This window comes from Setaria viridis, chromosome 5 (genome assembly GCF_005286985.2).
Source record: "Setaria viridis chromosome 5, Setaria_viridis_v4.0, whole genome shotgun sequence".
In the NCBI taxonomy this organism is placed as follows: domain Eukaryota; kingdom Viridiplantae; phylum Streptophyta; class Magnoliopsida; order Poales; family Poaceae; genus Setaria; species Setaria viridis.
This window is the reverse complement of record NC_048267.2, coordinates 8,538,071-8,553,970: the sequence shown is the minus strand read 5'-3', so window position 1 is coordinate 8,553,970 and position 15,900 is coordinate 8,538,071. Positions and strand designations below refer to the sequence as shown.

Genomic DNA, 15,900 nt, shown 5'->3' with positions numbered 1-15,900 from the left:
GTTATAGCTAGGGTGCCCCGTTCCCATCGGAAATTCGGAATTGGCAACCTCACGAACCGACTCGCACCCACCAACTCGACCGAGTCCGATCGGAGCAGTCCGACTCCGACTCTGTCTGTAGTGCAAGCCCCTGTGATTGGGGCACGACAGCGGGGCCGTCGATGGAGCCATGGAGGTCGTCGGTGCGGTGATGGCCGGCGACGGGAGCTTTCACGGTCAACGGCAACAAGACGGCTTCTGACTTCTTGGAGCACTTCCTCCTACTAGACGACTAGCTAGCACCGTGGGGAAACAAATATGCACTGACTGAATAAAATGAATCAAATAAAAGCTTATCCGATGTAAGCTGGTGACCATAGCTGAAGCTGCTATTTACCTCCCTGGAAGCTGGTGAACCCAGCTGTTTTCTTGAGGTAAACGCAATCTCTCTCAAGTAGGATGGGTTTGCCTCACCAAAGCAGTGCTTTCAGCGCAGCCATTATACCTACTAACCGTCATAAAAGCACCAAACGAAGTATTAGACGAACTAGACAAAATAAGAAAACGATTCATCTGGGCCGGAGACACAACGCTTACAGGCGGCAAATGCAAGGTTAATTGGATCAAAACCTGCTTACCAAAAGAAAATGGGGGGTTAGGAGTGCTAAACCTACACAAATTCGCTAGAGCATTGAGACTGCGCTGGATTTGGCACGAGTGGGAATCACCGCGGAAAACATGGATTGGAACGGAGATACCATGTGACGACTCCGATCAACGTTTGTTCGCGGCTTGCACAACGATCACAGTGGGTAATGGACGCAAAACAAGCTTCTGGCATTCAGCTTGGGGACAAGGAAATAGGCCAAAGGACATTGCGCCCAACATATATATGCTATCCAGGGGAAAGCATAAAAAACTAGCAGAAGCCTTATATAACAATAGCTGGGTGGCGGACATAAAAATCCATGAAGGACTGACAACACAACACCTCCAAGAATTTGTAGCACTATGGCGTCTAGCAGCAATGGTGCGGCTGCAAATGCAAACACAACAGGAAGACACAATACAATGAAAATTCACGTCTAACGGAAAATACTCAGCGGCATCGGCATACAAGGCGCAGTTCCTGGATCCACTTATGCGCCATACTACAAAACAGTATGGCACTGCTGGGCGCCACCGAAATGCAAGTTTTTCGCATGGTTGATCCTCCAAAACCGCGTATGGACAGCTGATCGACTTGCGCGACGAGGATGGCCTCACTCCCCTGGATGTCCCTTGTGCCGTATATAACAAGAGACAGCACACCATCTAGTGGCTCAGTGTAGATACACCAAGCGAATATGGAGCCTCGTGGCCACTTGGACATCGCAACCAAGCATACAACCCTCGGAATGGCCCCCAACCGACAACGCTCTGGAATGGTGGATGAATATGACTACAAGGACCGAAGCCCCTAGGAAGGGAACATGCTCTATGGCGCTGCTGATAATATGGAAAATCTGGAAGGAGCGAAATAGGCGAATTTTCAACCATCAAGAGATGGCAGCAACCTCATTGCTGGCCAAAATCAAGGAGGAAGCAGGCACATGAATTTTAGTAGGGGCAAAAGCTTTAGCGACCTTTTCATCTAGAGAGTAATCGCGTAAGAGTGACATATTATGAAACACTACTGTAATAATCTACTCTATCAATGAAATAGGCACCGTCTCGTGCCCATTCGTTAAATAAAAAACTTATACGAGCAAAAATTTATACAGATAAATTTGGTCATAGAGTTATGCAACGCAAAAGTTACACAAAAATTATGTTGATAAACTGTGAGCTACAGAAGTTATATACAAAAATTGTGCTCATAAAGTATGAACAGAAGAATATACGAGCAAATTATGTGCATAAATCATGAACAAATTATACCAAACAAAAGTTATGAGCAAATTGTGTGCATAAATCATGAACAAATTATGCCAAACAAAAGTTATGTGCATACATTATGATTGTAAGATATATATTGGAACAAAGATTGGAGACAAAAATGGACCACAAATTCGAAAACAAAAATATAGAAACACAACTTTTGGGAGAAAAAAGAGAAAGAGAAATGGGGATTTGTTGGGAGTGGCAGTGCTTGTCGCCGCCGTGCTGCTTCGCCGGGGCAGCTGCGCCATCGTCGCCGCCGTCGTAGACAAGCCGGAGCCCCAGCTGCCTTCCGGCAATGAAGAGGAAAGGGGAAGAGAAGCCCTCACCGGACGGCCACCGCGCGCGCCCTCCGGAGCCGCTGCCGCGGCTCAGCTCGCCGGAAGGAGCCACAGGTCTCGCCTCTGCCCATCTGCCGGGAAGCGCACGGGCTGCCGGTGTCGAAAGGGAAGGGGAGCCCTCACCTCCTCCCCATGCACGTGGGGACCTGGGAGGCTGGGAGGTGGTCGGGTGGGCAGCGCACGCGACGACTCGGTCTCGCGCGTAGAATCAACTTTGCGCTGGATTATGCAGCAGGTTTGTTGTTTCTATTGAAACGGCAAGCACTAGCCAAAACAACTGACAAGTCGGATGTTGGTTCCTATGGATGTTTCATGTTTATAATCATATGCCTTTGAACCTTTGTCGACCAAATGCCACAGAATGTCTATTGATTCGTCGCAAGGTTTCGGTGAAACTTTGCTAGTGAGTGGTCTGAATTCTGAAATGTCTGTTCCTAAATGCTAGTCACTTCCTGAATAAAAATCGGATTTGCGGGATTATAGCTTAATTTGATTTATGTTCCCATTGCACGCGTCGCTGCTGAAATGTTACTATCAACTTGCTCAAAATCTGTCTCATCTTCTCAAATGTTGTTTAGCACGCCTTGCAGCCCCCTCCCAACACGGCTCCAGGACTTGTCGTTGTTGCAACCTTCCAAAATGTAAAAACAATTATCACTACCTGCAGTCGATCTGACACTAAAAAAGTAAAAATGCACATGTACTCCCTCCGTATAGGAAAAGGAAGTCGTTTAGACAGCATTTAGCATACTAAGGAGTGATTAATTAGGGTATAGTTTTCCCTATCTACCCCTATTAAATAGGGTTGCGGGTCCTTCATAGACAACAACCTCACGCAGCTTGATTGATTAGTGCAACTCCCGATACTTGAGGTTCCAGGTTTGATTCTTCGCGGACGCAATTTTTTGCCGTGCAGAGTATTAAAAAAATAAAAAAAATGAATCCCGACCGCCTCGTCCCCCCCCCCCCGGCCGCCGGACCCCGCCTCCCTGCTGCCGGCCCCCTCCTCCGCCCCCGCCCGCCTGCTCCTCTACCCCCACCGACCCCCGCTTGCTCCTTCGCCCCCGCCACCCGCCTGCTCCCCCGTGCCCGCCGCCGACCCCCGCCGCCTGCCTGCTCCTCCGCCCTCACGCCCGCTGTCGGCTCCTGCCGTCCCGCTTCCACCCCACCGTCGCCCCTCCGGCCTTCCACCTCCGCCAGCCGCCCCGCCCCGCCGCACGCCCTCCGCCCCGCCCTGCCCTGCCGCCCGCCGTCGCCGCCACCACCTAACCTCACCCCGCCGGTGAGGGGCGAGCGGAGGGGGAAGGGGAGGGGAGGCAGTAGAGGAGGAGGAGGAGGAGGAGGAGAGTGTGTGTGAGAGAGGAAGGGATAAGGAGGCAGTGTAGAAAGGAGGAGGAGACTGAGAGAGAGGAAGGGATCAGTGTAGACTGTGAGAGAGCATCGCGCGGGGGTGGAGGTCGGGGGGGGGGGGGGGGGGGCTAGAGGTACTAAAGGGGGTTACGGGGTCTCTTCGCTATCCGATAGGCCCGGTACTAATGCTACCTTTAGTATCGGGCTAAAAAGTGACCAGTAGAAAACCAACCTCAGGATGAGAGGTCCATTCCCTAGTAGTGAGGGCCTGCTCCATTTCTACGGACTAGCTCTCCAAAATATACATGTTTTTCATGTCTAGCCATAAATGCAGGGATTTATATTGTAGTTATCGAAGAAGAAAATGATCTATTGCTAGGGTGGATGAGGCGGTGGCGTCAGGACAACTCTTCCTCAGCATATGTGCTCAGATGTTGGCATTAGCGTGTATATGTAGAAAGGGCACTGCAAGATCCTCCACCCAAGCATCGCTATCGGTAGAACTGAGTGTGCGCATTATGATGGTAGTACGGCGGTAGATGAGTCCAGTGACCCAATAGTTTTTACAAGCTGAAGTCTTTCATCACTCAGCCCCAAATAACTATGCTTCTCTAACTCACAAAACGTTAGCAGGCACACCTAGACTGCATGGTGGTTCAACTCAAGCCTCTCTGCAACACCAACCAAGCCACTCTCGTCTGCACAAGATCTGGAGTGTGGGAAGAAAAGGACGCCACCTGCGCCATACTCCTCCCCAGCGGAGTGATCCCACGGTCATGTATGGCCTCCAGAAGCAACTAGCCTGAAGGGTCGGAAGGTTGCCTCAACAGATTCGCATGGTCGCTTCCAGATGTCCTTGGGCCACTGGGATTAGAACAGTATTAATGGTCAATGTTGAGATGCATGCAACAGCCTCCTAGTGGAAGACACCTACTGACGCATGTTGTTGAGTGACAGTGGCTACAACACCGTCCTTCCATCCGGAAAAAGCACCAATGCTGCTCATCGGGTCATAGGCTTAGATGATGTCCCATTTGAAATCACTCATATAATAAATGGAAATAAATTAATGATACAATACAGAAATAGTCTATTCGATAAGCTCTCTACAACATTTTACTTATTATTTGAATATAGCATACATGCAACAGTTCCGATTCACAATATTGAAATTGTGTAGTGTATAACATTGATTAAAAAGAGCAAAACAGACTTTGTAAGCGGTAGCATCGGACAAGTCTTCCTCAACTAGTATGACCAGGTATAGATGAAATGTCTCATATGTCCTTTTTCCCAATGATGCATGGTATTGTTAGTTTTTATGTGTCTGATATTTTATTGTTTACTCATGTTATTTTGCTCTAAAATTGTGGAGTTTAATTTTAGTTGAAGTGTGCATGTTATTAAATATAATTGTGTTTATATACTTGTACCAAAAATAAGTCACCGGAAAAAATCATTCTTTTTTTATTACATTGTTATTCAATTCATTTATACATGCCGACATTGTTTTAGGGCAAGAATATTATTTCAGACGTGGTTGGGGATGCGGTAGAAAATCAATTGCAATTGGCTGGTGGATATTAAAATTTTAGTCCTTAAAAAGTTTGTGACGTGAGATATACATTATTGGGTCTTTAACCTATGTACTCTTATATGTTGCATGTCCTGCTCTTGATGGGATGCCAGGAACTGATAGAGCTTGATTTTATGGTATATCTGGACATTTACAAATGCTCTATGCTTTATAGTATACCAATGTGATTTGTTACTTTAGGAATTAATGTTAGGCTAACATCAATATTGTGGCTAGAATAAATAGGATTTTGTTTGCCTTATCTTTTCCATGTACCTACTATGAAGATTTTTAATATTCATTGCATTTAAGTGTTTTTTTATTTTCAGTATATAATATCTACATGGATATTTGTATGTACCTAATGCCAATATACTTAATATTCACTGCCAAGTTAGGTGCATGACACTACAAGAGAAAGGGTGCCAGAAAATGTAATTGTTAGAATTAATGGGTTGAAAGTGTGAATCTTTGTCTGTTTCGCATTAGCAGCGCCAATGTGTTGTGTAGCTCCCTAGAGGCGTCGCCTTGATGTTCTTCCCCACCGTACGTCAGAGCTGCTAGGTCGTGGGTGTGGCTAGCTTGCATGGCAATGATGACTGAGTTTGGCGATGCCTTCCTCGGTGGTGGAGGAGCTCCATGGAGTTGTTAAGGTGCGTTTGGCAGAACTCTCAGAACTGATTCTCTACTAAATTCAGCAAGAGCTCTGTTAAATAATTTTTTTAGAGAGAAGTGATTCTACGTTGATTCTGTGAATAATTATGTAAAAGGAACTACGAGGTTGGGAGTAAGGATGCAAGCAGGCGCACCACCTGCCAGCCTGCTAGGCCCGCCCTGCGAAAATGTGTGAGCAGGTCTCTGCCGGTGACCGCGTTTCGGACGTGGGCTCAAGTGGGATCGGCCTGCAAAGCCTGCTGGGCTAAAGCAGGAAGCCCGCGACCGCCCGCAGGACACCTGCGAGGCCTGCATGAGGGGAACAAGCGCCCGCACACCACATCGAGGGCCTATCGCTGCGGGAGCGCCACCGTCGCCTGCTCGGTTTCCTCCGCCGCCGCCGTCCGCCTGCTCGTCGGCGCATCCAAGAAGCCGTCTTCGACGACGCTGCTCTCAAGGTATGCGAGTTCTTGATCCCCTCTGATCTGTCTCATACGCTTTTCCTGTTCGTAGTAGATCTCTCAAATGTGGATCCGCGGCCTGCGGGTCGTGATGAGGCGTGGATCTCCGGGTCGTGATGAGGATGTAGATTCCCTGGGTAGAGGTGTCGATTAGGATGTAGTTCTATTGATCAGTCTTGCAGCTTGCTTGCGATGTTTTGTGCTTGTGCATCATCACAAAAAGAAAGCTAGCTGTGCGCGTGTTAGTTCTCTGAAATCTTCAAAACTTATAGAGGAGCATAAGCTGGTCATTCGTCTGAAGCATAGTATTTGGCTTAATAAGCTGCTTCTCTGTGCCACAATTATATTACAGAATGAAAGGTAGGTGCTGGAAACATCTGATCCTACAGGATAAATCAAACTTGCTAAATTAACAGCCACATCATGATTGGTATGCAGTTCAATGGCTTCATGCAGCAACCTAGAACCAGTTTTATATCAATGTGTGTAGAACACATACTCCCAGAATCATTTCTTTTGTCAATGTGTGTAGTCATTTATTGCCAGAATCAGCTTTGTAGAGTACTTGCTGCCAGAATCATTTTTGTGCACTGCAGTACCTTATTCTGTTTCTTTCCATGCTTTGTAGCAAGTTTACTGGTATGGACGAACTGCACTGAAGCAATCAAGCAATGCATGAGGTGTGAGTTTGATGACAATTGGCAATTCAAAGCCAGGATGAAACTCTTTTCTTGAACCGGTTGCAACCATGTTCTGATAAGGAGATTTAATAGACTTTGTTCTGTAACTTGTAGTATGATTTGCTGCGGTTCTGAGGTCTTGTGATGTAATATTTATCTGTTTGTAGCAGTTTCTGAATGCTATTTGAGATTACTTCTGGAGAGTTTATTAAACCCATCTAGTAATAATAAGTAATATTATGGATGCTTTTGTAAATAGCAGCATGCAAGCCTGCTTGCTATTCGCCTATTCCAGGCAGAGTGAGGTTCAGCCGTTCAGCTTATATTCAGCTCGCAGGCTCCGGCAGGCGTCCGCCGGCCTGCTCGCTTCTTCCCGCAAAACGCGGCAGGAGAACGCATGTGATTAGGTAAATGTTGGCGGGCTCCTGCAGAGTGAATAAGGGGTCGTTTGGTTCACTTTGCTTTAAAATTCACTTTGCTTATTTTTAAGTACGTGTCACATCGAATGTTTAGATACTAATTAGGAGTATTAAATATAGACTATTTATAAAACCTATTACATAAGTGGAGACTAAACGGCGAGACGAATCTATTAAGCCTAATTAAACCTAATTAATCCATCATTAGTAAATATTTACTTTAGCAACACATTGTTAAATCATGGACTAATTAGGCTTAATAGATTCGTCTCGCCGTTTAGCCTCCACTTATGTAATGAGTTTTGTAAATAGTCTACGTTTAATACTTCTAATTAGTATCTAAACATTCGATGTGACGGGTGCTAAAAATAAGCAGGAGAAACCAAACTAGGCCTAATTTGTGCATGCAGCTGACGCGGGTTGCCCAACATACATTTGTGGTACCACCAGAAGGTTTGGATAGTCACAAATATGGGGCTAGACACCGAGATGCATCTAACATGAAGATCCTGACGCAGGACGGCGTAGTCTACATGGAAAGATAGTAACTAGTCAAGCATTAGGAAAATACTCGCTGTAACAAGAGTAGGACTCCCTTAGTCGTATCCAACATAACCAACCGCCCTGTAACCCTACCCTTCGTGTATATAAGACGAGGCAGGGCCCTCTCCAAAGCAATTCAATACAATCAATGCAATGCAACACACAACACATAGGGTATTACGCTATTCAGTGGTCCAAACCTGTCTAAATCGTGTGTTAGCGTTTACCTTCAAGTTCCTGATCTCGACGAGCCCCACCAACCAAAACATTACCTTGGACACCCTCTCGGTAGGTTGTCGGGTATAAACACCAATAGGAGCTAAAAAAAGTAGCTTCTCCTAGTTTTGTGAAGTATTATCTATCCTGATTTTAAGAGTTTATGCTAGAGAATAAAAAAGAATCACTTCTATCGTAGAATTAGCTCCCATAGAGAATCAAAATCAGATGGAATTCTACTAAACATACCCATACCCTTAGTTGCACTTTTTCCGGCTCAGTTGGAAGTCGGAGCTGCTTGGTCATAAGTGTGACAACTGACAAGCTCGACAATGATGACCTTTATTTAATGGTCATGCTTGATGAATGCTTGATTAAATACTTTATCATCCTTAGGTTGGACAAGAAATACAATAACTAAACAAAAACACGAAAGCAAGGACCCATTACGGAAAAATAGCTAGGACATTGTTGATTAAATGGGTGCAACAGTGGTAATCTCAGCAAAATTTCACAATAGCAACTTATTGCAGTGCTTGGATCATGGTACATGATATGGATTTACAGCCCTTCAAACATACCTACAACCACGATAGAATAATCAATCTTGTTCCTTGTCTGAACTAGCCTAAGAAATTTACAGAGAAAAGAAGAGGAGAAATGGGGAGGCGCAGCAATTGTCATGACTTTGACTTCCGGGTGGCACCAATGATCGACCGGAAGGCTTCGGCTGTGCAGGGGATATGAAGGATTCCCTGCTGCTCATACCCGAATTCCTGCACCGCCAGATCAAGAAGCTGAAGGAAGTAGGGTTGCTTCAAGTGCTCCATATGCACGAGGATCTTCTCCCTCTCCTCCCACAGCCCAATCAGAATTGGTACATACCCTCGTGGCACCCTATCCTTCCTAGCCATGCCCTCCTTTCTCTTCTCCCCCCTGTCACATAGAACTGATCTTCCTATCCCTGCGTTATATACAGCTCTGTTCCGTAATTGCATCACGTAAAGGCATACATGATTTGAATAAATTATTAGGCTGGCAGCAGCCTCCATCTGATAGAATACAGGGCCTGCAAATTTAAATCCTTGAAGTAGGTTGCATATTTGTTTAAACGCAGGCACCATTGCAGATAAATCCCGTAGTTTTATTCTACGCGGCTCCTCTGTTTTATGCCAAGATTCTTCTGTTGGCTTGATGTTGACTTCGTCTTGTTGTGCCACCTGTCTTGATCAATGTTGCCAATCACTTTTTGATGCTGTATTTTGAATGTTGAGTTGCTGGATTCAATAAGTCAACTGGTGTTTGAGGAGCTGCTTGATGAATGACAAGCACGCGAGGTCCTGGATGTCATTCTCCTTATGAGTGCATAATAGAAATAGATGTGATAGGGATGTACTATTTAATATCTATCACCTCTTTTATTATTTGAAGATACATTTGTTTTCCCTCATAATTGAGCTGATTTCGTGGCAAGCAAGCAGTTTGATAGAGTCCCCTTTTGATTATGCTGAGTCAACATGATGATGTTGGTATTTTGCGTGTATTATTGCAGCTACTTCCTCTACTGGTTTATGTCGTTGTGGCGGCCTATTAGTTATGGGGGAACTGGAGATGGACTAAAGTGTCTTAGTCAACTCTGTAGTAACCTTTACTATAAGCTATTAAGCTTGGCTGTATATGATGCAATAAGCTAAGCTATAGTGCAATTTGTCCCTTTGCAGTGTTGCCTGACATTATTTGTGGCCAATAACTTTCAGGTAAGTGTTAGTGTAGCTCTGACAATAAGAAGAAACTGTGAACTATCCAGCGTGTACCTGTCCATTGACTTATCCATTTGCTCGTGTAAATTGTTCGTGCAGAGCCCATGCTAGTAGCCTATTATATGAAAATATTGGTCGAGCCCGTAAAGATAGCGTGTGCGCGTGCGTCTATTTATAGAATTAAGTATGCGTGCCTGTATATGAGTATCCACATCCAGTGGCGGAGCCAGGATTTCTGGCTTGGGTATTGCCAACAGTAAAAGTCACAACACACGAAAAACTATGACAGTATAGACATAACCAAATCACCACTGATATAGAGGAAATGGTTCAACTATGCTACAAAATTAGGGCATAAAATTTGGATAACACATGAGGAAACGTGAGGAGATGGAGTCAGAGGCGATTTGCAAAACTCAGGATGGAAGATGAGTGTATTGGCTAAATATTCAGACTAGGAACTTAGAAACAACAGGATTTGGTCCAGCACAAACTATACATATGTACATACTCTACATCTAGTTGATCTTTTGCAAAATATGTTGGGTATTCCTGGGAATACCCAGGAATATACCTAGCTCCGCCCATGTCTACATCTATATTCTATTTTAAAAAGAATAAATAAGAAAAATAGGGGTGACATAAAAGAAAATACAAGTCATGAGACAAATGGGAAACATGGGAAGTAGGGTGGCATAAAAGAAAAAAAAAGGTATAAGGAAAATGGAAAAAAAGGAAAGTGGAAAGGAAGAAATGAAAAATAAGACATATGAGGTATATGATAATAGTTTAGCAAGCGTGATGAAGGAAAATGGAGGAAAATAGGGTGACATAAAAGAAAATAACAATATAGAAGATAAATGGAAAAAGGGAGAAGTGGAATGACATAAAACAAAAGAAAGTCTGAATGCAAACGAGAAAAAGGAAAGTGAAAAGGAAGAAGAAAAAACAAGGCATATGGAGAATGTGTGCGTGGCACACTGAGCGGAACAAGCACCCACGTTCATAACACGACTGCAGCATTTTTTTGTTGCATCTATAACAAAAATTACGTAAAATAGCCAAATAGGTAAAAAATCATCAAAGGATAATAAATTCAAAATTTAGGGACAATCGACGATATTAAGCCATAAATTATTTTTTATCTAGTTCTTCTTGATGATTTTGTTTCTTTTTAAATTCTTTTCAAATATTGGCATATAGACGATTTAGGTTTGTCCTATGCAAAGATAAGATGGTATAACAAAAGCAATGTTCCTCGTAATTTCTACATTATCTAGCTATGTCCCTCCTGTTAAGTTTGAAGGAAGACACACCTATCACAGCTGCTCTCCTGACTTGGTGTACACGAAGTGGCTTCAGCTTTTGATGACAAGGTGAAGACGACCGCAAACTATAACTCACTGCTGCTTCGTTTCTTATATAAATGACAAAACAATCCTTCACTGAAGCAGAGTGAACCAACAGACGCTTCGTGCACTCCTCGAGCACCATGTCCGGTGGTACGGCACCACGGGTCGTCGTTGAGGACTACCGCGTGTAAAAGATCAAAGGCGCGGTGGAATTGGTTGAACTCCAATGCCTCTTTCTGACCGGTGGCTGCATGTTTATATAGGCGAGGAAACTCCCCTCGCGTGGATTACAATCCTTGGCGGACAAGATATGCTAGTTACAAAGATTTATCTCTAACAGCCCCCTCAATCATAGCCGAGCGAGGTTAAGATTGTGCCTGGAGTTCTCCAGCTGTCGTACCGCAAGCGCTCGGCACGGCCGCTCCCGGCGCCCATCACTGGCTCGCCGAATTGGCCGACTTCGCCAAGGTGTTCGTCGCCGGCGAGTCGTCCGGCGCGAACATGTCCCACCACGTCGCGGTGAGGCGCGGGTCGGGCCAGCTCGCCCTCGACCCGCTGCGCATCACGGGGCACGTCCTGGCGACGCCGTTCTTCGGCGGCGCCGAGCCCACCGCGGCGGAGGCGGCGGCGCCCCCGCCCGGCGCGCCGTTCACGCCGGAGATGTGCGACAAGCTGTGGCGCCTGCCGCTCCCGGCCGGCGCGACCAGGGACCACCCGGCGGCGAATCCGTTCGGCCCGGACAGCCCGCGCCTGGAGCCGGTGGCGTTCCCGCCGTTGCTCGTCGTGTCGGCCGGCCGCGACATCCTCCACGAGCGACGTGCTGCGCTACGCGGCGGCGCTTGGGGAGATGGGGAAGCCGGTGGAGCTCGCCGTCCTCGAGGGGCAGGAGCACGCGTTCTTCTCCCGACAGCCGTGGAACGAGGCGGCCAACGAGCTGATCCGTGTCGTGAAGCACTTCGTCCACAGAGGCAACGGCGCCCAGTGCCACTAGTGTACTGTACAGATAGTTGGTGATTAGTCTAATAATAAATCTGTGTCCTTTTTGGTTAGTCTTGTTCTCGCTCGTTCTGTAGAACATGGCAATACAAAATGGATGGACTTAATCCCGTCTGAACTCGAATAAATCATCATGCAAGTTCTAGCTAGTTGGCTAATTGGCTTTTTGGATTCGAATGAATCTTGTTACTTCCCTTCAAATCCATCCCATGCAAACATCCGAAAGAATGGGCCAAAATCTTAAGCCTGTCTTCTGGCCCACACTCACATATAAACCCAACCTAAACACTTACAAAGAAAGGTGGCGCTATTCCAGGAGTTGTGCTCCACTAGTTGTGACCCCCCCCCCCCCCCCCCCCCCCCACCCACACACACACAGACACACACTAGATATTGATGATGATGGTGTTCTACTAGTAATTGCCATGTTCCAGTAGTTTATCCTTGCTGCTCTTGTAGCATACAGCTCATGTCCTATGGTTTATAAGTTCTCTCAATAGCCATTTGATAGTCCATGAATGAATAGAAAAAAATAAGAAAACTGAAATAGAAATGAAAGGCTAACAAAACTGTAAGACAGTTCACATATAGTGCAAAGAAGGAAAATAAACTGAATAATATGAGGAAATAATAAGAAAGAAATAAAACGGGCTACCGCAACGTGTCTTGGTATAATTGGGCCGAACATACAAACCGCCGGACTACCTTTCATGGTTGATCTGTCTCTCTCATGCCATCTAGCTAGCCACTCTCATGCCGCCACGTAGTCCAAGAAACACCAGCCAATCTTTGGCTGCTCCTCTGACTCTGAAACCGACCGTGGCGGACTTCACAAACACAGCACAACCACACGAGAAAACTGATGCAAGACTGCAAGTCACGGTTCGCGTGGCGCGTGCGTGCTGGCGTCCGTTCTGTGCGTGACGTGAGGAGTCTCGTCCGACGTGAGCGCGCAGCAAGAACCTTCATGGACTGAGGCAAGGGTGCTGGGTACTCCTCCTAAACTTTTAGCCCGGTCACATCAAATATTTAAATACTAATTAGAAGTATTAAATGTAGACTATTTACAAAACTCATTACATAAGTGGAGGCTAAACAGCGAAACGAATCTATTAAGCTCAATTAGTCCATAATTTGACAATGTGTTGCTACGGTAAATATTTGCTAATGATAGATTAATTAGGCTTAATAGATTCGTCTCGTCATTTAGCCTCTATATGTGCAATTAGTTTTATAATTAACTTATATTTATTCCTTCTAATTAGCTTCTGAATATTCGATGTGACACAGATTAAACTTTAGCTCGAAGAAAACCATCCTATTATAAGGAGCCGAGGGTCATGTATGCAAATCGTCGATCGTCAGTTGGCGAGTCCGGGGAGAGCTGCAAGCAGTCTTCGGCATCCTCGATAGACGATCACCAATTCACGTCACCATCAGTCCATCACCATGTCCGGCGGCACAGCGCCGCGCGTCGTGGAGGACTTCTTCGGCGTGATCCAGCTCCTCAGCGACGGCTCCGTCGTCCGCGGCGACGAATCGACCATCATGCCGGCAGGGCCGTTCCCGGACGTACCGAGCGTCCAGTGGAAGGACGCCGTGTACGACGCGGCTCGAGGCCTCAAGGTCCGCGTGTACAAGCCCTCGCCGCCGGCCGCCGGCGCCGAAGGGAAGCTCCCGGTGCTGGTGTACTTCCACGGAGGCGGCTACTGCGTCGGCGCCTACGACCAGCCCATGTTCCACTCCTTCTGCCAGCGCTTCGCCGCCGAGCTCCCCGCCGTTGTGCTCTCCGTCCAGTACCGCCTCGCCCCCGAGCACCGCCTCCCCGCGGCCATCGAAGATGCCGCGACATTCTTCTCCTGGCTGCGCGACGGCGCCGAGCCGTGGCTCGCCGAATCGGCCGACCTCTCCCGGACGTTCGTGTCCGGCGTGTCCGCCCGCGCCAACCTGGCCCACCACGTCGTCGTCCAGATCGCCTCCGGGCAGATCGTGCTCGGTCCGGTGCGCCTAGCCGGATACATCCTCTTCTCCGCGTTCTTCGGCAGCGACGAGCGCACGGCGACGGAGTCCGATCCCCCCGCCGGCGTGTCCCTGACGGTCGAAATGTTCGACCAGCTCTGGCGCATGGCGCTTCCGGTGGGGGCCACCAGGGACCACCCGCTGGCGAACCCGTTCGCGCCGGGCAGCGCGAGGCTTGAGCCGCTGACGCTGCCGCCGGCGCTCGTCGTGGCGCCCGGCCGCGACGTGCTGTGTGGCCACGTGCTGCGCTACGCCGCGAGGCTCAAGGAGATGGGGAAGGCCGTGGAGCTCGCCGAGTTCGTGGGGGAACCACATGGCTTCTCCGTCATCAGACCGCGGAGCGAGGCGACGGAGGAGTTGATGGGAGTCTTGAAGCGGTTTGTGCACCACCATGCCGTGCTCAATTAGTCAACTGAACTGCAGGGGGGTGATTAGTTGGTCTGTCGGGGCCATTGGTGGGCGCTCGTTCGTCGCTATCCGCTCGCAGCGAACGAACGCCCCCATATACTGTTCATCTTCCTCTTCTCGTCTTCCTTCTTCCTCCCGCAGGCAGAGCTCCAATCCGACCTCCCGCCGCCGCCGCCCCACGGACCGCCTCCCCTGCGTCTGACGGCATCTAAGGTTTTCGTAGGTCTGTTGGTGACTACAGTACGTAGTTGCTAGTCTTGCTAGTACTTTCCAAATGTACTCTTAACTATTCAGGTTATCATTCGAATCAAATCGTGTCCTAAATTTAAAACGGATGAATTATATTGAACTCTTATATTTGGTCGGTATTACACCTTATTCTATTTTCGACGTTTTTATCATGTAGGCATTTTTTTTCAAAATGAAGACACGTACGTTGATTTGGCTGTTCTCATGGTGGTGCTCCTGGAACCTCGCGGCAGCATCTCTCACACATGGGAGTACGATACCAGACTCTGGGAAAACGTAAATCTGGCACTTCCGGGATCCGATGCGAGTGTGACAAGATCACGTGAGCCACATGCGTCCACATGCTCGTGTCTTCGACCGGGAGGACGGGAACCTGCGGTCGTCTGTAGATTCAGCATTGCGGTTTCGTCTCCAGCTTTCTTTGGAACTTTGGATGTTGACTGGAACCAGCAACATTTGTTTTGTGTTTGCTGGGCTTGCAAAGCTCCTCTTTTACGTGGGCCGTTGCATGCGTGTTGGACTCCAACGACGCAGCCTTGAACTCAAGGAATCGTCATCCACCCGAGACATACGTACCCTTTTTTCCCCTCTCCCTTTCTCTACTTCGTACCACATCGGCCGTTAAAATAGGTTTAGCAGCCATTATATGTCATCGTGCAACTACTGCAACCAGACCGCGTGGAAGGCGTGGTTAGCACAAACTCAAAATCACATGAATTATTGGGAAAATTCATGAAGCACACTAAATGATGTGCTTTTAGCCGTTTTGTTTCCGACAATTTTTTTTTGTTTTCAAGAAACATTTGTCATCCAAGAGCTGTATTGGTATGGTTATTACTTATTAGCATCTTTTTTTAGGGAATTCGGAGCATCTCCACCTAGAAAACGTTTGGACGAATCTTGAAGCGGTTCGTGCACCAAGGTGGGCGCCGAGTTGAGAAACAGTGTTTGCAAGAGCAATTTTGGTTTCCAAATTT

The 15,900-nt window shown here is 47.2% G+C and overlaps 1 protein-coding gene, 1 long non-coding RNA gene and 1 pseudogene across 2 annotated transcripts; all 3 read left to right on the top strand.

Moving 5' to 3' along the window:
• Positions 1-6,033: 6,033 nt before the first annotated feature.
• On the top strand, positions 6,034-7,205 carry LOC117859015 (uncharacterized). The gene is made up of 2 exons (XR_004641088.2): positions 6,034-6,278; positions 6,910-7,205. It is a non-coding gene; the product is annotated as an uncharacterized lncRNA (long non-coding RNA).
• Positions 7,206-11,620: 4,415 nt separating this feature from the next.
• Positions 11,621-12,396, top strand: LOC117856195 (strigolactones hydrolase CXE15-like; annotated as a pseudogene).
• A 1,201-nt stretch (positions 12,397-13,597) lies between these two features.
• LOC117855785 (strigolactones hydrolase CXE15) lies at positions 13,598-15,469 on the top strand. The gene is made up of 2 exons (XM_034738166.2): positions 13,598-14,897; positions 15,081-15,469. Exon 1 carries the CDS (start codon positions 13,697-13,699, stop codon positions 14,672-14,674), a length of 978 nt encoding a protein of 325 aa, XP_034594057.1. The 5' UTR covers positions 13,598-13,696; the 3' UTR covers positions 14,675-14,897; positions 15,081-15,469.
• The last annotated feature ends 431 nt before the right edge of the window (positions 15,470-15,900 follow it).

Bases quoted from the DNA above. Each gene is read 5' to 3' on its own strand.
- LOC117855785 (XM_034738166.2), top strand. From the start codon at position 13,697: ATGTCCGGCGGCACAGCGCCGCGCGTCGTGGAGGACTTCTTCGGCGTG.